Source organism: Apteryx mantelli, chromosome 1, assembly GCF_036417845.1.
Source record: "Apteryx mantelli isolate bAptMan1 chromosome 1, bAptMan1.hap1, whole genome shotgun sequence".
In the NCBI taxonomy this organism is placed as follows: Eukaryota; Metazoa; Chordata; class Aves; order Apterygiformes; family Apterygidae; genus Apteryx; species Apteryx mantelli.
The window spans coordinates 98,708,025-98,733,055 of NC_089978.1; the positions used below are offsets into that span (position 1 = coordinate 98,708,025).

The 25,031-nt window shown below is 42.4% G+C and overlaps 1 protein-coding gene across 4 annotated transcripts in view; it reads left to right on the forward strand.

Annotated features, from left to right (window-relative positions):
- The window catches only part of LOC106483655 (V-set domain-containing T-cell activation inhibitor 1-like), a 39,519-nt gene continuing 14,488 nt past the window's right edge, over positions 1 to 25,031 (forward strand). For 3 of the 4 annotated variants that reach the window (XM_013941631.1, XM_013941629.1, XM_067298024.1), the window contains exons 1-4: positions 1 to 134; positions 2,567 to 2,704; positions 24,439 to 24,522; positions 24,928 to 24,980. In XM_013941631.1, the coding sequence (XP_013797085.1) occupies positions 24,515 to 24,522; positions 24,928 to 24,980 (61 nt within the window). In that variant the 5' untranslated portion in view covers positions 1 to 134; positions 2,567 to 2,704; positions 24,439 to 24,514. Of the gene's footprint in view, positions 135 to 2,566; positions 2,705 to 9,679; positions 9,977 to 24,438; positions 24,523 to 24,927; positions 24,981 to 25,031 lie in introns of all 4 variants that reach the window. The other variant, XM_067298021.1, reaches the window with a different exon arrangement.

Sequence of the window (25,031 nt, forward strand, 5' to 3'; positions counted from 1 at the left end):
CCCAGATGCCTGAGTCATTGCTTCATGCATCCTGCCTCACTTCAGCACTTCCTCATTTAAAGTAGGGACTTGTCGGAGTAGCACGTTTGACTCTCAGCAGTCTCAGGCAGGATATCAAGAGAAATTCCACACAGGTAAGTAAAAAAGATCAAAGTTTTCTGTCCTGTACCAGAAAGTGCTAAAATGGCAGGATCTTGGATGTGACCATTTGGCTTAACTCTTTCACAATTGCTTCAGACGCTGTGGGTGGGGGGGGGAGGAAAAAAGCAAACAAACAAGAAAACTTTTTTTTTTCCTTGTTGTAAGTGGCAGACTGCCGAGAGGAAAAATGCAAATGTGCGAGGCTCCCAATTAAAGCATTTCTGCTCTGCTGGTCCACTCCACTCCCTTGAGTTGACCGTCAGAAGGGGCTGCACTTTCACCTGCAAACAGCTTGCAAAGAGAAAGGAAGCCTAAGGCTACTGGTTCACCTAACACCCCAAAAGGCTTCTCGGGCTAAATTTACTCACCGAGTACAATTTTGCCTTCATTTCTGCGCTTTGTTTTCTACTATTCTTTCGTCATTAAACTGACATAGAGGCAGAAACACTGATTGAAGCGTGAATTCCAGTTTAGTGAATTCAGAGAATGAGTACTAGGTTGAAAACAAATACTCGCACGTACCTCCTCAAAACGTGAGCCGAGGAAGGGGAAAGACTCAGACAACACATTCGGAACACCAGTCACACCAGAAACGAAACCCCACTTAACTTTTCAGGTTCTGAGTAGTCACTGTTTACAAACCGACAGCTTACAGTAGCGCCTAAAAACCTCCATACAAGGCACACGAAGGAGTCCCGTTACACTGAGCAACACACACGCAGATCGGTGCCACATAAAACGTGCAGTTTCAGTTTGCAGCTGTTGAAGAAATCAAACAGCACACGGACAAGAAAGAGGGCAAACAACCGTCAGGCGAGGAGGATTTGCCCCAGTCATTAGTCAGTCTGGTTTCTGTCCTAAGTGTTTGTTAGCTTAGAAAAATAAGGTAACAACAATTTATAGATACTGAGGCAACGGTAGGTTTCACAAGTAGAACTTCTTGTCTTTGAGTTTTGAAGGAGAGTTTATAGTAATTGAATATATTTCCACCAAAAACAAATCCCACATGTACATACCAGTCATATGTACATCGGGGCATTTAAAACAAGTTTTCCCATTTAAAATAGCTTATTGAATCAGTTTTGTCCTAAACTGTGGGGAAAAAAACAAAACAAAAAACCGATGAGATTCTTGATAGCTCATCTCTTTTTCAGAAGAAACTGTACCCACCAAAGTAATACAGGGAGAGAGGAAGGCAGAAGAGAAATGCAGTCCAAAAATACAAAACAAGATGCTGCTAAGCCCAATTTCTCACATATTCATGTGTACTTGGCTCCTTAAAAGCCAGCTCATGCCAGACAATTTTGCTTTTTTTTTTTTTTTGATTAAAACTGAGTCTTGAGCGCACAGTGAAACCACACGACTATAGATTTCAGTCTTCATGAAATCAGAACTATTGCTATTCTTTTGAATTTACCTTTACAATACAAGCACAAGTAATGTAAAGGCAGAGTTCATTACAGATTTTTCCTTCTACAGAAACTAATTATTTTTAGAAAGAGAGATTGGTGGCAGTAGGAATTTTTCATTTCTAATCTCTCTTCCCATAATGCAGACCAGGCCACTAAAATATTTACAAAGATGAGTGATATAAGAAAAAGAAGTCCCCAGTATGCTGGCTCCAGTTATAAAGAGCCTAAAATAAAATTGCATGAATGTATAATACCTTTCAAGAGACAGATCTTTTGGTGGAACAGTGTCACCTGCTTTTTGACAATTTTCCCTCAGAGAAGTTGCAGAGAGCATCTCCAGAAAAATGAGAGAACATTTTACTCAAAGAGAAAACTATGGATTATTAAAAACAAAACAAAAAAACCCACAGTGTAGACAATTGTTTAGGGGTTGTTGGCTGTTTTTCTGTTTTGTTTTTAAACCTGAGAACGCAAGCTGTAAGAACTAAGCTGCCCAGATGTTAGTACTTCAGCTGCCCCTGGATATCTTCTAGTCCCTTCCACCTTATCGCTGTAGAGGATGTCTATATCTTGTGGCTTTTCCATTGCTCTGAGTTCATCTTATTTAGAATAATGTGGTTTTATTTGTTCTCCCACTAATTCCCGTTGCCCTGCAACAGGTTTTCTCTTTTAACTCCTGTCTACTCTCTGTTCACCACCTCATTTGATTTCCAAACCCGCACTTGCTTGAGGCAACCAAGAAGCAGAATAAGCTCTTTACTTTCTCCAGTTCACCATGATTGTAATGATGTCCACTCCTTAAGATCCATCAAAATCCAAGCTCAGATTTTTCACTAAAGAAGAGTCGGAAAAAAACCCCTAAATGTTAGCAGTTTAAAAAATAAATAAATAAAAAATAAATTCCCAGGCCCATTAGTATTTAAGGATCCTTTGAAAAGGTCTGGCTGCTGGTTTGTCTTGCACACACCCAATTACATTCTTCTTCTCAAGCGTTTTACAACCTTCCCTTCCAGGCCACACGAGGAGCCTTATGGAGCCACCTCACTCCTGCACGAGTTAAGCATTCCTGCGCGTACGCAGAAGGTGGCAGTCCAATTCAGGCAGCTGGACACGGCCCGCGCATGTCAACAGATAGAGCTTTGTTTCAACAGGTGAGAGAAATGGGGAAAAAGAGGCAGGGGGAAAAAATGGAATTATCCTCTGAACAACGAGACGCTTTGCCACCATGATACACAGATGCACACTAAATACATACACAGTGAAACATTGCACTGAATATCGACAGTTTTGGAGGCATGTAGGGACCAGAGGTGCAGACATGCTCTCAGTCAGATTTTTCAGAGCGATCTGAGCCTCAGATTTCATTAATTCTTTCCACTTCACAGCTGCCTTTAAAAACTTAAGCAACTCAGCCCCTTAGGGTGCACCTTAACCACACGGCAGGGTGTGGTGTGGAGGTGCCTGTGCTGCTGCTCCTGAATGAGTTCACTTTGCTGACAGAGAAGTTACTAATTTGCAGCTCCCTGCCATGCTAACGAGGCTCTGCTGCTCCTGGGCCTGAGCTAGGAATTTGGCTTGGCGCAGGCCCCCATGGGCGTCCTCGGCTGCTCAGCCCTGGTCCAAGACATCTGCACTACAACATGTTGTGTAGCAGAGGCATATCTGGGATCATACTGGCTTGGGTTTTTAATTAGGTTTATGGCCTTTTTTTTTTTTTTCCCCTCCCTGCTCATATAGCTATATTTGTTCAGTATTTATAGTCGCATTCAGTATCACTAAAAGGAATGCCCATTTTGTGACTTTAGCTAATTCTAGATTTGGTTATTCTCTCAGCTTCCTTTCACTTTATCTTCTCTGCATTTTCTTCTTTGTAAACTCTCCTGATCCCAATCACCACGTAGACTTTCTGCCAGTTTCCTCACACTAGTAGCTAAAGTCATCTGTAATTAAAACACACACACACACACACACACACGTACTAGGACAGAGTCTTCAAGCTGGTGTCCTAAAGACTGAAGAAAGGAAGGCAGTTTGTACCCCTTGGTTTCAGGATGCCTGCTGAGTCAGGGAGGATATTGTAGAAGGACTAGAATATATATTTATGTCTTAAACTGCTAAAGCCTCAGCGTGCCTGTTACCCTCTAGGAATGCAAGCACTGCTCAGAACAACCCTGCTTCACCCCAACACAAACAGTTTCAAAACACAGCAATACATAGCTAGCTAAAGGACTCCAAATTAGACAAATTCTAGGCGTGGAAGACCTGCTTTTGGCTTTGTGCATGTTAAATTATGCAACTTCTTATTAGGAATGTGACCACATTAACTTCAGAGAAGATTTTCTAACATCCCAGAGCCAACTACCTTAAAGCCATAGGGGGGAGTTTCCATTTTTTGTTGTTGGTGGTTGTTGGGTTTTTTTGTCTGTGGGTTACCACTTTTTGTTTTTGCTTTCAAAGCAACCACAGAAAAGAAAAATTCCACATACACACCAGAAGAGCTCAACCAACCACAGCTTTTCTAGTTACAAGATAATGGCACCTTTGGCAACAAACATTACTTCAGCTTAGCCACTGTCGCAGAATGTCCATCGCTGGCAGGTTTGGCGGGGAAGGTCTCAAACCCATATAGTCAGCTTTCTGCCTTCTTAAGCTTTGTGCATAAATTCCAGCAAAGGCTGCCCATATATGATGGGCTTTACCACATCCTCTTGACCCTTTACTCTTGGTGAAACAGCAGAGTCAAACCACCTCCACTTTGCACTGAGAAACTTGTTCTGATAGTAGATAGGACAATGTGTAAGATTTCAATAGCAGTAAAATGCCATTTGTACAGATCTACAAGGTATTAAAAGCAAGTAAGCTGCTAACAGCAAAACTTATAACTACAGGATACATACAGCAATATACTCCCTGAAAGCAGAATTGTTTAACACACTCAGCCCATCTACTGAGCAGCAGACATTAATGCAGCATCACATTAACAGTGCTCAATATCATTCTGAAAGAGAGCACCTGTGGTGGATGAAACCACAGGACTTAAGGTCATTTGCAAGGCTTCATTTCAAGTATTTTGCTTTGGTCACTGCAGTTTACCAGTTCCACTCCAAACTGACTTTTGCACTGTCAGTGAAGAGTGCAGGTCACTGGTGCAATTCAGCTTTTGCTTGGTGTAGTTCAAGAGTACGACTTTAATGATTTGGGGGGGGGGGGAGGGCTTGGAGAAAGCGGGCAAAATAGATTAAATCTAGAGGATACTAGCTTTGCCTTTTAAAATTATTCCTACAACTTGGATTTGCATGCATGTATTTTCCCCCCCGCCTCTTGTGCATATATTAAGTTTCAGGGGGGTTGTATTATTTTATTTCACTTTCAATTTCCCTGCAAGGCAGCTGGAAAGACTCAACACAACGAGGTAAAGGACTCAGCTATTTGCTTGATTTTTCCCCAGTTTATGAATTAAGTTGTTTAGTTGTACAGTCCAAATCTATTTCTCAACTAAATATGGTTAAAGGATGAATATAATTTCTTCACCTCTGGCTTCCTAGAGTCATTTCTCAACATCTGAGTCTCCCACATTATACAATGCCATGTGCTTAATTTCTGAACTAACCCATTTTTGTAAAGGCAAACTAGCTTTTAGCTCCTTTCTCAGCAGCCTTGCCAGAATGAGGTCAGTCATCACCACAGTTACAGTGTTATTTAAGCTACAGCCAACAGATTTTTGCTATCACATTTGAGAAGAGAGGGCTATTTTATTATTACTTCAAGAACAAGAGCAACATCCAGAACTCCCTACACTTCACTTGCTGAGGCAGCCCAATTCACATGTGGTTTGTTCTTTAAAAAGAATAATTTTTTTCAAGTTCTATACGGAGTTGCTTCATTTTGTGCTCTGCATCCTTGAGTGTATGTAAACTGACTACAGTTTACATTTGCAGAACGAGCTTGTTTTAGCTATCCAGCTTTGGAGGAGCTGGAATTGTCTTTTTCTTTCCCATTACAACAAATAAACAACATACAAACAACACGGACATGAACCCAAACCACACTTACTATCTTGAAAACCTCTATTTCATTCTTGCAGTTATGATGAACCCTGTTACCTCCCAAAAGGTGACAATTCCCTCTTACTGAAATGTACATTGCTATCCAGAGAAGGACATCTCTCAAGTAGCTGTGATGAAGGAAAATTCAGGGCACAGGCATTTTTATCCCATAAAATAAAAAAGTAGAAGGAGATTCTCAGCCTGATCTTCATGTCCCATCCCTCATCCCCTTCACCCCGACATACACATTTAGGACTTCCAAAGGAGAAGGATGGTGGGAAGATGGCCAGAGGCATTTGTGAATTCAAAAGGGCGAACAGAGGTGGTGACAGGGAGCATAGCTGCTTTTCCTGCTCTACCACATACACCCTAAGGGCCATGCCATGGTTAGTTCGCTGCCGCGCACTCCTTGCTCCCTCACCCACATTAATGCTTCCATCTACTCAGGCCGCAAGCTGAGTTTTCCTTGCAGCTGGCACAATTATAATTAGTTAGCGGAGCTGCAGACAGCTGCCCAGGGCAGCTCTGAGTTCAGCACTGGCTAGTCACACATGCACTAACTGCTGCCTACCCCAAGTTCTGTGCTGCCAGAAAACAAACATGCTACCCATGCTGTGCTGCATCTCTTGCATGTTCCCAGTCCTCTGCTGGGAATAAAACAAAACCAAGTCACTTTGATGCTAACAAGTTTCCCTGAAAAAGTACCTCTGCAAGACAGTCTGGGAAATAGCTGTGCCAAGCAAAAGAAGAAGAGGCCTACATTTCACCTGTGATTAAAACTTATGCAAGTCCCCATACTATAACACTCGTACTACTACCTACCTCCCCACATCCCCCAATTTCTTTCCTCCTTCCACAGAGAGGAAGCAGAGGAGAGTGGGTTTTTTTGCACTAGAACATTGTTGTCCCAGTGGTAAGTATACCCTGGGGGACCCAACTCCACAAAAACCTCTTAGGCCTGCAGTCAGGGTCTACTAAGGCCGAGGATGGAGGTAGTGTCTTGCTGAGCACAGATTGACTTTACTCCACCAAGATCTGGCTTCACCACAGTCTGGATGAACCTTCAATATTCTCAAACCAAATGCAAAACAGTCTGATTAAACAACTGACAGAGTTATTTAGCAGGTGTGGCTGAGACTCTTGAAACTCTTCATGGGAAACAGACTTCGGTCCTCAAAGGTTATCCTTCACTCAGCTTCCATACAATTCTTTTGAGTTCCTTAGTACAGCTACAAGTTTCATGGCAGTCATGGTGTGAAACCACCATACTAATTTACATACATCTTCTGAATACTGCTTTTGCAGCTGTAGTTGAACATTTTGATTTAGATATAACCTGATACACACAAGCTGGCATAAGTCTGTGCGACCCTGCTGGCTTGAAAGGGTTGGCAGTATATCTTTACCTCACCCCAAATATAGATTTGTTCCACGCTCCAGAAGAAGGGAGAGACTGAATTAAGATAGAATAGCCTTGATTAAAATGCAGTTCTGGTGTCTTGGTTCCCATTTTCTCTTACTTCTCTTCTGTGTTGAGAGGCATAAGTTAGTTTCTACCCAGAAATTCCTTGTGTCAGTGGGCATAAAAGCACTCTTTTGGCTCCAGCCCTCCATGCATTTTTAGCCTGTGTTATAGGAGATTTTGGCAGAGGGAAGCAGCTGTAAGAAATAGGGCACAGCTCGGGTAATGCAACTCATGGTTGATACCACCACCAACTCACTAGCAGCAAAGTGCAGATCAGAGACACCCCTTGACTCACCCTTTTTAGACAAGGGAAAGCATTTCACCTCAGATAGATCCAGAGTCTGGGTGGTTACAAGCCTTTGCAAAGCTAACTCTCAGACATTTTATCTGCCCTAACCTATAGCTTAGGAACAGGGTTGCTTCAGGTCCTAAAAGCTCTGGCTTCCACTTTAGAGCTGCTCTAAACAGTTGACTGCCCTCCTCTAGCTGCCACCTTGACTTCTTCTCCCAGATGACTGTTTACAGCTTGAATGAAGGATTATGAAAGACCAATGTGCTATTAGTTCAGTCTAAGTAAACAGCCACAGAAGTGCCGAGGTCAGCTTTGAGGCCATCAAAATCTGGGTTACTGTAAGATATGTAAATAATGAGGCTCTTCAAATCCTATTTGGAAGTAGGACAGAGATGTAAGGGCTTTGAACTGCAGACTTCAGACTGGCATGTTAACATCTAGAGAAGATTTCTGAGTATTTAGTGGAAGTGCTTTAAAATCAGCTCATCTGAAGTTTACAGAATTGAATTGCTTCCTATAAATTTTTTCCCCTGTACTTCATTGTATTAAACTCATTAACTGACATCTGTTAAACAAAGTGCAAGGTAAAGCACAGGGCACAATAACAATTGCACCTAATATTTGCTAGTTAAACCTTTACAAGCATGTCAGCAAGGGGGAAAGAGCTTGTTCCATAACATAATCCCACAGACAGACATTTGTGTTTACAAGAAGGGCAGCCATAGCATTTAACACATTTTAGAAGTGCACTAAAAATCCAAACAATGCATTTCATTTGCTAGCAACATAATCTGTCCCCAAGACAGATGGCTGAAGCAAGTGAACCCGGTCCAATGCCATATCTAATCAATTAGCACTTTGTACATTCATATCATCTGAGGACATCACACCCCTACTCCCATGAAGGCAAGGGTTGCAGTAGGTTGCACAGTAAGTCCCTTTAAACACTTTTGGCTCTCCTCACTTCCTTCCCCAGCCGAAATAACAAGATGCAGTTTGGGTAAGCAGAAGGTAATGTCCCCATTCCCATCACTAAAGACTAGTCAACTTAATTCTTGTTGCACATGTCAACTCTTTCTGTTAGTAAGCAAATCAAAATGGGAGAAGAATCTCATCTTTCCAAATAAGAATTTCTGTAAAATTTTGACTTTGAGTTCAGTCATCTCCATTAGGCCCCAAGTCGTCTTTTTCATTACCACAAATGCTCAGAACCTCAGTTTTGGCCCCATGCAAAAGGTTTACACAGAGTATCTCTGGCAGGAGAGAACATGGATTGTGGCAGTCAAGCTGTGAGAAACAGAGGTGGCTTAGGGAGCCCTACATCTCTTGCCAGGAGCAGTATGAATACTTACTTAGCTACTGCATCTGTCAAGACCAAAACTGAGAGGTATTTCACAATGACCAAAAATTCTCCTGGCTACAGCTTTGTTAGCCTTTCTCTAGAAGTATCCACTTCCCTAAACCTGATGACAAAACAGAAGAGCATTTTTTCACTCCAGCAATAACAGCTGTACATTGAATAGCATTGTCTTTTAGGAAGATTTGACCATATCACAAAAGAAATCTTAAGTACTTCCAGATATGCAGGACTGGACAACCTTTCAATCCTATCAAAGTATCCACAGCATGCTACATGGTACCTAAAAAACTAGCCAAATATGGTCCTGCCTCTGTAATCCATCCTCAGCACTTGTACAAACACTACTTCAAAGGATTTGGCTCATGATTTTAAATGAAATTTCTGCAAGGACTGAATAAGGAAACTAGCCTTTTTACAAGACTGTCAGGATTTTCTAGTAAGAAAAATCTGAAGACAAACTCAGAGATCTCTCACACGTGCACAAATATGTATAAAACACGCACCTCAAGACGTCACTAAAGCAGAGACTGCCAGAAGGGTCTTGACAGCAGACAGTAGTTAAAAGTATCGCAACTAGGATGCCCCAAATTTTTTAACTCATGACTCTAGTATATATGGACAGAGAAACATTTGAGAAGACTGGGCCTGGAACTACGCAATTATAACCGGCAGCTCAGTTCTGGGTGGACTCCCAAATTGTATTGGTTGGTTGGCTGACATTCTTGGAGAAGATACCTGAGGATGCAAAGTTGTGAGGTGATATAACCAGAGGATATTTCCAGTCATGCACATCTTGGTTTTTGATTTTGCTGGAACACTATGGCACATTTTTGTGCCTTTTATATTCTAAGCCACATCATGTGCCCAGCTAGTAGTCTGCTGCCAGACAATACACCTACTGAATATTGTTTCCAAAAATCAGTGTCGCAGACATTACAATTACTGTAATGCTCCAACCTACAGATTCCTAGATTTCCAAAGGAAAGTTATTATCGAGGTGATGCAAAGGACTCATCACTGTGCACAGCTCCAGCCAAGAGCCTGAAGGGCACCAAAACAGATGTGCCCCTGGAGGCTGCTACTACACAGAACAACTGGCATCTTTGTTACACGGCTGGAGGCACTGAGCCTGCTGCTTCAACTGCCAGAGCTACTAGATCACTGCCAGTGGAGCTACAGCCTGTTCAGCTGTTACAGAAGGAGCTACTGGGCCTGGATCACACAAGGAAAAAACCCTGCTGTGAGAGCTGCCATCAGAAGGTACTTTACAGGGTGTTAGCCAAGGGAAGGGGAAGAGTTAAGTGTTCAAGGGAGATTAAGTGGGGGCCCCCCCCACACAAGGGCTGTTCCAGCCAGAGGACAGCTGAGACTTCTCAAGAACATAAGTAAAACTAAATGTTGCTGCTCCAGAAGGGAAAGGGCTGAGTTACTGCTACCACAAGGCGACAAGGGGGAGGAGGAAGGACTGGGAAGGGGTAAGGCAAAGATTGTGGAGAAGTTGCCTCTTTCTTTCTTCACCCTCTCGCCAAAGAGTAGCTGCCAACCCTTCCACCTTGAGGGCTGCTGCTTCCTAGGACTCTTGCTGCTCCTTGCAGACTAGTGCCCTAGGCAACTGCCCACTTCACCTGAAGGAGACCCTTCTGTTTGCAAAACTGGGGGCTCAATACAGAGTCCCATTGTGCAGGACTAAATCCTTAAAAGATTTGAGATGATTTTGCTTTAGATCGATTACCTAATTTCAAGATGTAGGACCTCACCTATCATTCCTGTCTACTGAGCTTGAAAATCTGACCAGATCACAAAGCTTACTTTCTCCCAGGGGAAGGTGAGGCTTAGAGGCCAAATTGTAGGTCGGTGCCATGCACTGCCAAAATTGCAAGCCTTATTTGGGCTCTGCATTTCACACCCTCAACTTCCAGTTTGGGTCTGGTTGGAAACATACTGTAAAACTAAGTTTACCTAAATTTTTGCAGGAGGTTTCCTATAATCAAAGTATAAAACTGCAGAGAGGTCAGGCTGATCTTTCACAGCATGAAAGCCTGTGGTTTTGCACAAGATGCTCCTCTTTTTCAAGTCACTGCTCACCATTGCGCTTAAAACAGCATAAACATGTTAATGTTCGGTTTGGCATCTCTGACACTGAGAAGGATTACATTTGGTGAACTACTGATTACAAAAAGAGATGGCAGCAGCTACCCATTCACTGCTTTACTAGCATAGATTGAGCCTGGCTACCTAGCTAGCAAGCTGGTTTTATAGCAGAATTGTACAAAGTTAATCCAGTTCCTAAAGCACTTTGTGCTCAGAGTCATATCTAAAGTGTTCTCCACCACAACACCCAAGATGACCCTATCGTCCACTACTAAGTGACCATCAGATGCTATTGCAACACAAGACATCTGAGTAGCATTCATAGACTTGACACCATCTAGTTGCTTTCAGATACTATTTCTCTAGCTTGCTTTCAGCTATAGCCTTCTTTCAGATGACAAGTTTTATACCATGTTTAACACCACAGAGCAACTGATGAAAGGTTATATCACCACAACAAAAGTAAGCGCCCTTTGAGGAAATGAGACAGTTTGCTAACAGAGTTCCATAATCACTGAACTATATCACCTTAGAAGAGCAAACTAAAGATCATTTGAAAACCTCTCTCCCTCTTACAGCAACTTTTAGGACTTATATCCCCCACATAGTTCTTCTGAACTATAAGCTATTTGTATATAGGGTTGTTGTCTTCTATTTATCAAGTTCAAAGACTGGCTTATCTTTACATTTCTGTTTTTTCACAACCTAGAAAGTATTAGCCAATCTTTTAAAGATGTGATTAACAGGTTACAACCTGGTTTCTTAGGAGAAATGAGGCTTATGTGATCAAGCAAAGCACCTGTCCAACTCCTCCCTCATCTCCCCAACATTCTTCGTAGCCATTAGACAGGTCTTTCAAAATTAAGTGAAAAAGCAGATAAGCTTATGTTAGTGCCTTCCTTGGGGCGAGAGAAAAACCAAAATATCCCCATCAAGTTAGTTCTTGTAAGAGTCCAGAGAATTTCTGTTGGAGAGAGGAATAGCAAAAGCTTTAATAGCAGAATGAGACATCAGAGAATCCATATGAGAATTTGGTCTTCTGTCCCATGCACTTCTGTGCAGTTTTCCTCTAGCAGTTACAGGATAACAGTTTGTGTTCCCTCACCTCAGTCATTCTGTTTGGGAAGACAACACCCAATGCAAAAAGTTTGCTTTCTCGCTGCCTCAGCTGCAATAGGGCTGTTAGAGTTAGTTACTGTTGAGAAGTACATGAAATCTAACCCATTATTGGTTCAAAACATGTTGGTATAGAAGTCAGTAGCCAGATGTCCCAAGTAGCAGGATCCTAAAGAGAAAAAAGTGACCAACTGTGCCCTGTGAAAATCAGGATTTGTGAGGTTGCCAGTGCCATTCTGTAATGGGAAAATGAAGTCACAGAAGGATGTTACAGTAGGAAATGCGACAGCACAGGAAATTGTGGCTTCTATCAGACCCTGTTCCTCTGCTTTCTCCAGAGGAAGAGATCTTTCTATTGCAAAGTAGTCCACTGATTGTTTTCTGTTTATTTTTTTTTTTTTCTCCTGACATCCCCAAGCAGCTAGGACTGAGGATTATCTTCTATTTTAGAAGAGCATAACTCTAGCCAAGTACAGCCCCCACCTAAAATCATTCACAAGAATTTCTGTTCAAGTGCTACACAGGCTCCAACAGGAAAGTCAAGACATTGAACTAGAATAGAAAAAACAAACACACAATTCTAAAAGTGAAACCACATTCAGATTTCCCACATCTACCTACAGAAGAGGGCAGGCAGTGGGTGAAAATTAATTGTATCCACACATGAGCATAGTAACCGTACCCTGTCCTTCCTATAAAACTGAAAGTGAGAGGATGCCACCTCTGTCTCATTCCATGTCTCTGAATAGAAACACACCTATAGGAAGCAAACATAGGTAGTCTGTCAAAGCACTTTAAAAGAAAGAAGTTCCTCTCTTTGCTTCCAAAACCTGAGCTTGCTGCTTTGAGAAGAAGCCAGCACCTCCTTGTGTGGTCATGATTACATGTGGGGAAAAATGCAATACTATCACATTGGTAACAGACAAAAGCACTTTTGCTGGTGGAAAGGATACAAGATCTGACCACACTTATAATACTCGAGAGACTCATGCTTCAGATTTTAAACAGTTTGGCTGAACTAGATCTGAACCAACCATTAGAAATGAAATCTGAAAGATTATTGAGAAACATTCCAGAGTGGAGGGCCTGCAGGAGCTTTAAGAAGAGCTTATGATACCTATTTTATCTTTTTCCTATTCATCCAAATTGATTGTTCAAGACATTTCCTTCACCTTCAGCCTCACTGAAATAGTATACATCTACCTCAGCTCTCAAGCCAGTTGTCCAGATTTCTCTGCTTCACACATCTGGGCAAAATAACTTGGGCATCTCAACACAGGTCTATATCGTGTATTGTATGTGCATCGCATTAACTCAATGCATGGCTGTTTTCCACTTGGAACCGTTATTTACACCTTAGTTTAAAAAAAAAAAAAAAAAGCATGAAGTGCTGACAGACTATTTTAGGGGCCTATTTCTGTCCATTTCTGATGGACAGAAATAAACTGGACGGCAATATTCTTGTGCCTATAACAACCAAATAGATACATTCAGCTCTCTTACCAGCGCAACTAGGATTAAAAGTCTGCGTAGACTTCAGTTTTATCTGTAAATATTTTCAAAAAGCAGGGGTTGAGTAGGAAGTTTTGGGGTTTTTTGAAACCTGTAATATTTGGCGACTGTCAGCCTCATTTTTATCATTGGTTCAAGAGTCCTTGAACCACTAAGACCTAATATTTTTACTAGCACAAAGTTTACACTTGGCAAGTGCTTTGCTCATTTCAAAGGGTAACTATGAAGAAGGTTAACACAGGCTTCTGGAGAATGGAATGACTCTTTCCTTTCTTAGTTACTTGCATTCATTGCACTTACTTGGGTTTTTTTGCTCAAAAAGCACCGCCACCAGAACACAGAGGAATATCCAAGATACTTTGTTAGGGCACAGGTGTTCAGGGTACATGCTATGAATTACTCGTATGAACTCCAATAGAAGGTTGTTCTATAAACAGTTCCTCACTCCCTGAAAAGGAAGTTCTCATGTAAACTGCAGCTGCAAGTCCATTTGTAATGATTAAAAATAAAAAAAATAAAAAGAGAACACCTTTGCTTTTGCTTTAACAGAGCAATGCTCTGGGAGAGGTCAGCTCAGGCAGAGAATAACTCCTTTGGGTTCAGTGGCTGTGACATCAATGAGTTTAATACCTTTGCTCAATCCCAGGGCCATAAAAAGTTTGACAAACAGTTGCTTACAAGCATGTCCAATAAGATGCATTTTGTAGCTTAGGAAAAAACCCAGGATGCAAGTCAGGTGGCTTATCTCGCTCAGACCCAGCTGTTGCCGTAAAGGTCTGCCCTTCAGGTACGCACACCCTCCATGAGGTGACTGACACAGAGCTCAGCCAGTTCAGCCACAAGTTAACAGTGGCCTGCATGTGCCCTGGGGAAGAGCCAAGGCAAGTTACACCAACCTTGGTCAATCCAAGTTTCTTTATCTCCTTTCACCCTGGCACTCCAAGCTTCCATTTTCAGACCCACTTCTCCCAGTATTTCCATGTCCAACCCTGCAAAGGCCACAGCATGGCTATTAGTCTCATTTAGCTCTTAAGCTCACCCGTCCTGTTGAGTATTCTTGATGAATACTCAACACTTTTCTAGAGGGCACTAATAATTACTCTCTAAACTTCATTTGCTCCACAACTTTCTTCCTGCTCTCACCTATCAAGAAATACGGAACCAATCAACTGTAGGGTTATGAGTCAGGAAGAAAGCGTATTCTCTAGCAATAGGTCTGATAAAGAAGAAAAATAAACTGGTCTGGTAAAAAATAAACTAAGTGATAACCGTATCTAAGCTGAATTGTGTACATGCATCACTAGTATCATCATCTCATTTTGATGAAGATTTTTTTTTTAATTAAACAATATACAAATTAATACAAGGTAAGGGGAGACGGAATTACATGTGACCCACTATCTAGAAGAGCAACTGGCAGAATTTAAAGCCCTCAAGCCTGTTGCTGGCAACATTTGCCAGCACAAATAAACATCTGAAGGCCAGGATTTTCTTTGCTTTCACAGTATCAAACTGGAAAGCAATTTTGGAGAATGGAAATTCTCTAGAGTTAGTATGTCACATTTCCTCCTAGATAAGACATCAAACAAAAGTAATAAAGACATTTTATTGACTAGACAATCAGCTGAAAGCAGTCTTTCAAGCCCGAAATAGTTTCCCTTCTGCTTCCTAGGAAAGTCCCCCAGAATTTACCTTTCTCCCTCCCCCCTTGTGACCAGGCTTTTATCCGTTATGTGAATTTGAAAGTTCAAAAGGAGGGAGTTTTCCTCTTTTTTCCTTTGGACTGATGACATTTACTGTGGGGGTTTTATAACCCTGGCTTGGTGTGAAAGATAGCTGCTGACTTAAAAAAATAAAAATAAAAAAATAAAAAAAGACTTTTTAAATGGATAATGTATTGAGTAAGAGACAGCTAATGCCATCACCACAAATACTTATGAAGTTATTACACTAAATGCTGACAGTTTTTTCAAAAAAGATGTTATTGTTTGCAGCTTTACAGTATAAATAGCACAATACTGTTCTTACTTTGGGTTCAATTCTTTTCATGTGAACTCACATAAATCCAGAGTTGTTCAATTAATCACAGGGCCATTATGGAGACCTGTTATGACAATACTTCACCCTTGCATAAATAGTACGTTTATACAGCATAATGCATAGAACAAGGTAAAATTTTAGCAACAGTCAGGACACTCCATTCAGAGATGACAAAGGTTTTTTTGTTGTTGTTTGTCTTCAAAAAACCCACAAAACCCCATTTGATGCATGTTAATCCTTTGGAAAACTAAATGAATTTTCAGGAGTGGAATACTCATTGATTCCAAATGAAACTCATGCATTGTTTTAGGCCAGATGAGGTGTTTTAAACTGACCCAAAATGTATTTTTCCATTTTGCTGAAGTTCCCCATAAGTTAAGCTTCAGTTTAATTCAATGCAAGTCTGCCCCTCTCCCCTACCCCCAACCCCGCTTTTTCTCCCCTCCTCTTCTAGTATACTTTGTCCCACTGCTGTGCACAAGTCATTTGTGAAGCTGTGAGAGCCTGCAGCTCACACCAGGCAGGAACCCCTAGCAACTCAATTATTGTCAAATTATAACCCCTCTCCTTCAGCCAGGAAGAGTTTTATGGCCCCTCAGTTGCACCCTGTCAAGACCCTGTACACATGGGATAGAGAAAACAAGAAAGGGAATCTCATTCACCGGCTTTAGGAGATATATCAGCTGTGAGCAGCAGAGGACATTGAAGGCTGAGATAACCTAGACACTGGGCCGGGAGTTGAGGTCAGGCGCGTGCCTGCTTCAGTGTGCACGAGGCAGCAGGCGCAGCTCAAGGCACAGGCAAAGCATGCTCCAGCATAAAATCACCCACAGCCCTGCTGAGTTAGAGGTCTGGAGAAGTCACGTAGCTGCTGCTTCAGCGACACCAGTTCCTTGGTAGCAGGGGGCAGCACTCTGCTTCTCCCATCCCTTTGCCAGCCACAAGCCTGGCTCCCTCCCTTCTCTCATCTCTGGCAGCAATCCTCCACTCTGCCTGCTTTTCCAGGAAGCCTGGATGAGCTCTGCATGTGCATAGCTGTGCACACACAGAGGAGTCCTAGCCCCTCTGGAGAGGCTTAGTAACGAAGGAAGAGTTCAAAGCCTTCCGAGATTTGTGAGCTAGATGCGAAAGGCAAGTTTAGCCCATCGTACTGACAGAGCTGCAAGCTCTTTGCTGAAGTTTGATCTAGGTGGAGATTTTTTGGTGTGGTGTTTTTACAGGCAACAGATCAACAGCAGCATTAGAAGACCCCATCCTTCAAAGAGACGGAATCATTTAATGCGGGGACCCTGTAATACAGATTGTACAAACCCCCTTAAAACAGCTAACTACTATAGCGAAAGGGAGAGGACTAGTTGCCCAAGAGGGACACATAAAGGAGTAAGGAGAAATACCTATCAGCCACACCCACAATGTGCCAGAACCTCCCATGTATTTCAGTCCATTTTGGTTATTTTTGCCTGTTTGTTTTATGAGAGGCTATATACAGGGCTTCACATCATTTGGCACACTGGCTAAAGAAAAAGAGTTCAAATACTTGAGAGGGCCAGAGGAATGCAATGAGATAACTCGATTTCACCCTTCTGTCCTACCCCAATACAGCCTACAAATATTTCTCCTCAGCTTATGGCCAGCAAGAACTTGAACCCTCACACATACTCACAGGCAGCGAGAAGGCTGACCAAACTTTTCAAAGATTATGGCAATAACTAGGCACCCATTACATGCTACTGAGAGAGGCTGAACTCTCAACTCCAAAGTGGTACTAGTAATCCAGTCTGCATCATATCTCTCTTCAAAAACAGGTCTCATTTTCACAGCTAGCTTCAGATCATCCAATTTGGAAATATTAGTATCAGTGTTGTATTAATCCAGCAAATACAGTTTTACTGACTTCAGTAATCCTATTAATCTCTACAGGACTCTTTACATAGTGAACCTAGGCATGGGCTTAGCTATTTGTTTTTTGAATCGAGTATTCCAGAATCCAGTAATGACACTGATTTTTAAGGGTCACATGCCAGAGAAAGAAAACCCACAGTGAAGAATTGAGGTCCTTATTTGCGTGTTAACATTTTACTCTGCAATACCTCTATCTTCAGAAGTTATAGAACAGTAAAACAAGATGTCAGTCAGATTACTAGAACCAGATATTTGGACAGGAGTTGCCTTCAAAGTCAGAGGGGAGGGGAAATTTTATATGACATATATATAAAAAATATATATATTTTTTAATTCAACTGAAGGAACTCTCACCTCTTTTTACATTAGCACTTGTGATCTAGTCATTAAGGCTTTAAAAAAAAAACACACACACACACACACACACACACACACACACACATATACACCTTTTTCATGCAGCTGCAGTCTCTTAGAAGAGACTGACCAGCTCTTTATTCTTCTTAAAAATAAATTATTCAGCAAAAGAGAAAAAAACATTTTGCTGGAACTGACAGAAAAAGCAGCGGAAACTTTCAGAGGAACAAAAAGGAATAGAGAGAAAGAGGAAGTTTCTTTGGGGCTGTCAGAAAGACATTGCAAAAAGGAACAATGACTTTTTGGTTTCTCTTTAGAAGTTTCATAAAAGGGCATGAGACCACCATACATCACTAGCCACAGGGAATAAGCTTCACCCAGTAAGCACAAGATGAGGCAGAGGATGGGCTACAGCATACACTGCTTAGGTCATGCTCCCTGAGCTTACACCCAGGCAGCATCAAACCTTCAGAAACCCAGGAGGACTTATGATGGCAATGACAGGGCTAGGTGGGGCCAAGAACACATTAGGGTTTAAGAGGGCAAATATCGCTCCCTAAATCAAGAGTCTTTGCCCACAGGAGGGGGAAGGGGGGGAAAAAAAAAAAAAAAAAAAAAAAAAGACACTGCCTTGCCATTTTGCTTTCTGAGAAGCAGCGGAGAGTTTTGAAAACCTAATTATTAAACTTAGTACAAGAGTTATCTTACTTAGAGGACAAAGCATATTTTAGAAGAACAGGATGCAAACCTACTACTGAAAGCTCCAGTACTGGTGGCAATGGAGCACTTTGTCTATAACACAGACCCCACAGGCAGCAGTGGCAGGAAATGCCTTAAGGATCTGTGTACAAATATGGTTCACCTAATCCCTGGATTGACCTTCACCCAAGAGAAGCAAGTAGATGACAGATACCAAAATTCTTCAGACATGACAGTTATATGGATTATATGGATCTTGGTTCTCTGGAAATTCAATCACACCAAATACAACGTGAAAGCACCACATACCACAAGACTGGAGCATCATTTGATCACTGTCGAATTGTCCTCACTTGTGTACCAAGAGCATGCTTCCTTCCTTCTGAAACTTGAAATGAGATGTGCTACATTTAGCTCTGGTCCCCTGAGCTACTCAAACCCTTCCCATTTTTCAAAGCCACAAACAGCTTTAGTCTGAGAGCTATTAGAAAGGTTATTCTGAAATCAACAGTAAAATCTAGAAATTGGAATGAATAGGTAACTAGATTGTGCTAACTTGTACACACTCCCTTTTTGTTCAGCTACATCCAAAGTTCTGCTATTTTCCCCTCAAATCTTTGGGAAGGTGTTTGCGAGTTTGAATCCTGCATACTCAAGTCACATAATTTTTAACTCCCACACCCATCTTATTTCTGTGCATGTGGATAATCCTCCTTACCAAAACCATTTATTCGAAACCAGGGAAAGGGGTGGGTGTATAAATTCCTGCTGTAGCACCTAGGACTCTGTCTGGGGTGCAGCTTTCCCCTGGGAGTGAATCATGTACCGCCATTCATTCACTCTCTATCCCTGCAATGGGATAACTTTTTGGAGCAGCTATGCATTTGATAACAATCTTTCAGCCCTAGAGCCTGACCACGGCCCACGATAAGAAGCCAGTGGAGGCAGTGGGAAAAGTAGGCAGTGGGAAATTCCAGAAGCATGGGGAAAAACACTGGCAAGCACAGAGTCAGCACTTCACCCACCACCTCCACAGCATGGGAGGTGTGGCTGGAGCACAGCAAGGGGAAAAGAAAGTAAGTGTGAACAGAGTCCATGACACTCCAGTGCATAGCAGGCATGGACAAGGTGGGGTAGCTTTAAACAGCTACAGACTAAGCTAAAAAACAACAACAAAAACACAGACCAGCCTTCAGTTGCCCTCACAAGAGCGGCACATGCTGTCTTTGCCAACCTCTCCATCCACAGACACATCAAGTTTGTTACAGTGCACCTAAAAAAAAAAGTCAAGATCCCAACGCAGGACTTGGCTGCTCTCACAGCACACTTTATAGCTTAAAGCTCCAGACACTCCCCTTGGAAGCAAAGGGCACTTCTTCCAGCTGCCCGAAGCTGCGAGGGTGAATTACACAAGAGTTTGGCTGCAAGAGTACTACCTGCCCTCTCTCACAATCCCCAGAAAGTTACTTTCAGATTGGGATAATCAGGATGATTTACCTCCAAAGCTAAAACCCTAAAAAGGGAAATTTTCATTTTGGATACCTGCCAGCATGTCCCTCACTGAAGCCTCTGAGGTATCTTTCCTTCAACTGATTATAGGACAGCTCTCTGAATGATGCCTCATTTTGTTTATAGATTTCTTTCAGATCAGATCAGAAACAAACACCAAGTTTCGGTACAGACAGTTGCATCATAAGAACTTTCTCCAACAAACCAAACTGTAATTTCCGCTTGCAAGCTCACTCATTAGCTTTCTACTACCAAGGGTAACAGGACTGGGTGGTTATATGAGCAGAAAGCGTTTAAAGAACAGAAGTGACAGAAGATGGCCTAAAGGTGAATGAGGCATAATAGGGTGGCATTTCTTTGCTCTAGGTGCTGCCAGGATTTCATCGTCAGGGAAAAAGTTCACCCCCACACTCTCCCACAAACATCAGTAACAGCAACCAGTTAGCATAATAGCTGCTCTTGAAAGCCAGAAGTACACAAGGAGAGGGAAGAAATATGTCAGCACTTCAGTGACTAAGCCACAAAGTGCTGCCAGGTATGTAATGAGTAGTTTTCTTGGCAACTGTCTTCATTCATCTCTGATACGCTTTTGGCCAAGCCTTTCAGGATTACTGGTGTCTGTTACAGCTTGTACCACCATTCATTCAGTGCCTTACCTATGTTATTCAGCCAGTACTGGAGGCTGGCAAAACAAGTGGAAGAGCTGGCAACCAAATTAATCCCTTCAATACAACATCCAAATTGTTAAATTCACTTAGTCCGCAACAGCTTTTAAATCGGAGCGTCGTACCTGGTGAGCACCACACAAAGACACCTCCACCGTGCTAAAAGGCTTCCAGCCGCAGCATCTCCCTTCCCGCCCCGGCCAGCACCTTGCTTCAACCCGTTGTCCCATAACGGCCTCTCCTGATCCCTCTCTAGACCTTCAATTCCCAGGTCAGCTGTCCTTTCTGGTCTGGATCCCAAACTGATTGTTCTTTGCAGTATACAGATTATACAGATGTGCCATGGCTACAAGCCATTGCTGGACTGGTTACTTAAAACATCCGGTTTTCCTGTATCATAGCCTGACTGCTCAGTTCCCAGAATTGCTGCCCCACCATATGATCACAGGAGGGTCATGCTCCAGCTGCATGGTCACTGCTGGCCTATGATCTAACAGTTGCCAGCAAGGTTTAAGGCAGTAGAAAACAGAAAAGCCATCTGCCCACAACATGGGCCGCTGACTTGAGCGGAACTTTTCTACCCTTTTCCATCCATTTTCCCTTCCTGTGATCCCAGTGGTCCTAACCAGCAGAGCTGTTCACAGAGGAACATCCTCCATGCTTCAACTGTAGCAATGCTATTTCCAGAGTCAACATGGTGCCTGCAGATAGTACCATTTTCTTAAACCATTTTCTTAACCTCCCTTCAAGGGAGGCGAGCCTTCACCAGGAGCATTTATGTCCTTCTCTCCCCCTGCCTGTCTGCCCTCCCCCCCCCCCGTGGAATGAAACAATAGGAAATAATTTACTTTGAGACACAGAGCCCTGCTGCTTTACAGGCCCTCAGAACATTTATTTATTTGCCTACTTGGTTGATTTCATTTTATGGCAGGGCTGAGCTAGCTTGTTCACTAAATGGACTCACACCCGTGATGCAAACATTAGATGACACAGATGTTGCCACACAGTTTTGAGTTTTGCAATTTAGTCATATGCTTTAACTGCCTTGCATGCCTTAGTCTGTCTTAAATAGGTTAGTGTGTTAAAAGAGATTACTTAGTATTTTAATTCTTCAGGGAATGATTCTTCACTGCAAAGTCTTACCCAGTTAATTGTTTTAGCCTCTGAAAAATGAGTCAAAACTCCTTTGTCAGGATAAAATGAATAGTAAATTGATTTTTAAATTTCAAAATAGAGAGAAAAAAAAAGATGCATCAGTTTGCTAAACTTCCTTCTCATTTAAGCCATCACTTCAGAAGGGCAAGATGTGAAGGAGCAGATAGAAACTATTCATTTTAAACCCTCATCCATGTAGTGACTGAAACATCTTGCACCAGCTGAAGTGCAGAGACTGGAACAGATCTCCAGTTTAGCAATCCTTGTGTAGGCTGGGTGTGAACATTTCCATTTCAAGCAGTGTCAGCTCAACCCAGAAAGAAATGTTATTTCAATTAAACAATAGATTAAGCTAAAGTAAGGGCCAGGTGCTCCAGCTAAAACACACCTGCAGTTAAGTACTACTTCACAAAACAAGACCTTCCTTACTCCACCTTTATGTACAGGCTTAAACTTCAATAGGGAACTAACAGAAGCACGTGGATGGCAAAAGTGAGCAACATTCACATGCATTTTGGATGTCATTTGGTATTGCAGGTCTGATCCCACTTCCCCCCATCCCACAAGACTTTGGAACTGACATTTGTGAGAACCAGAAACCCCAAAGGGACTCTGTGGGAGTAAACTAGCCAAAGCCAGATACACAAACAACAGGCTCAGCTGGAGCAACAACCTTCAATCAGTTCCTAAGGCAGAATTAACACTGTTAGAAAATGGATGGCCCTACAGGAGAAGGGCATTGCTTCTACAAGATCTGGCTTTTGGCTCGTTCCTGTCTGCTACTTTACACAGACCTGTTAGTTGGTCACATCTATCAGATTTGGAGTTCCTTCTGCATAGGGAGGTATCATAAATACCAACTTTACCTACAGGAAGAGGGGGCCACAGCTACAGCAGCTCTACAGAGCACTGCTGCAGAGCACCGGCAGCCAGGCTGCCCTCCTTCAGGCCTGGAGCAGGACTTTCTCCAGCATAAGCACAAGCTAGTGTGGAGCCATGGCCCCTCCAGCTTCACCTTGTTCTTGGCTCAGTGCCAGGCCAGAGAACGGGACAAGAGGTTTTCTGATAGTATTTTTGTACAAAGCTGCAGCAGGGGCAGGGGGGCACGCAGAAAGCTAACTTCTGTGAAGCACCATGGAGAACTAGTTAGGTAGATAAAACTGTCTGTCAGTATCTGTTTCATTTACTAAAGGAAGGCAAGAAGGAAACACATATGGGATAACCTCACTTAGCATAAATGTATACCCATGCCTGGAAAAGTAACTATTACAACTGGAAGGGAGATGACCACAGGAGAAGTCCATCAAAACCATGCAGGTCACATTGGTTTTAATCCATAAGATAACTCGAATGGGTGAAGGTTTCATGGTACTTACATTGCAGAACAAAGTCTTTCCCTATGCCAATTTTGCCAGCCACTATGCATCATTTGTTTGCCCTTTTCAAAACAGAGCAAAGAACACCAATAGCCTTCCACAAGTTCTCAAAAATAAGTCACTCATGCTGAGCAGAGTATTTTAAGGCTAAGCTAACCTCTACTACAACAAGAGTAGAAGAACTGACCTCCCAAGGAGATGCCTCGAGCTTTCCAACACAAAAGACATCTATCATGTCACAGCCCAAGCTCAACCCTTCACAGTCCAGCTCAGCCAGAAGGGCGTAGTGTGGAGGTGTATCTAGAGCCAGGGCAGGGATCCTGGCAGACACTCGCCTCCTGCTTGCTATAAGAAGCCAAAGAAGCCAAAGAAGCCAGATGGTTTGTGCTAGGTATCGGGAAAGGGCTGATAAACGAAATGTAACCAGGGCTTGGCCACAAAGGGAGAGGGGGAAATTCAGCTCTTGTGACTGGATTTTAGAGCATGAGTACATAAGTTCCAGCCCTCATGGGACAAGTGGGTTCCCCAGGGGCTGCACTTGGGGCCTTGCTTACTCCAGGAAACTTGGTTTCACCTGAAGCAATAGGCAGCAGAATGGCACCATGAGCTTCCCCACGTCTTGTTATCCCCCCACAGTTGGCCCAGGGGGAAGAGAAGACACCCTTGGCTAAACCACCTGTTCCACTGTCAGTACCGTCTTTACAGCATGCTGGGGAGGAACAATCAATCACTCACATACTTGCACTCCATAAGGTGCTGAGAGGAGGTGGGAACAGGACAGGGAGGGGGGGAAGCCCAAAAATCTACATCTTTTTTCCTCGCTCTGGTTGCTGCCTCCTTGAGAAAGTAGCTGATTTAACAGCTTCCTCAGAGAGCTTACTGAAAAGATGTTTTAATCAGTATTTTCCTTACAGGCTTATTAGTTTTGACTGAATTTTGTTGGTGGATGTGCAGCTTGAATAGTATTTGGTAGAGTAGTAGGGATAGTGTTTACATGTCTTGACAAATACAGTTTTACTAGACACCCATTAGGTTTCACCATCTTTTTTGATCCTATCTGGCTATAGAAGAATCCCCTACAAAGGGCTGAAAGCTCACAGCTGGTCACTGACTGCATTGCTTGTGACTCATATCCAACCTACACATGAAAATAAATTCTTGGTATTGTATACACACAGTGAAAGAAGAAAAACTGTACCTCAGCAAACCACTAGGTGCAATAAACATCCTAGTCCCTTCTAGAGAAGTTCTTGTGGAGAGGAGAAAAAAAAAAATGCTTTTTGCTCTTTTGTTTTCATAGAGGCAAAAGTCACAGCTGAAGTACCTGGTGAATTTAGTGACACGGGACGATTCCTAGCAACTGGGACGCCACAAAAATGAGATGGTAAGCTAGTTTTCCTTCTATTGAAGAGCAGCTGAAGCTTGGGGACAGAGAGAATTTGTTTTCATTACCAAAGAAAAATAATTTCAAGAGCAAACTATATATACACAATTAACTTTGCCCACATGAGAACAGAAGAAGGAATTACGGACCTAGTGTTTGTGACTGAAGCCCCTTAGGGCCATTGAGAAAGCTCACATATAAAGAGAAAAGCTGTGATTCTCACCAAAGACTAGAAGATGAAACAAGACAGGGGTTCTAATCCACACAGATTTCTATCCAGATTTTCTTCACAGATGAGGAAGTTGTGAAACAGGGCATAAATTATGCTGGAGAAAAAGCCTTTGATCTCTGCTGTAGCGTTCCAACAAAGCATTCAGCATTTCTCTATTTCTCTCACTTCATTAGGGAGAATGCTTTCTGGATGGTTGCCTGTTTACTGTTTGCATCTCTACCCAGAGGTAAATATACCATAATACACATCTAGGAATTTGTGGAAATATTTACACAAG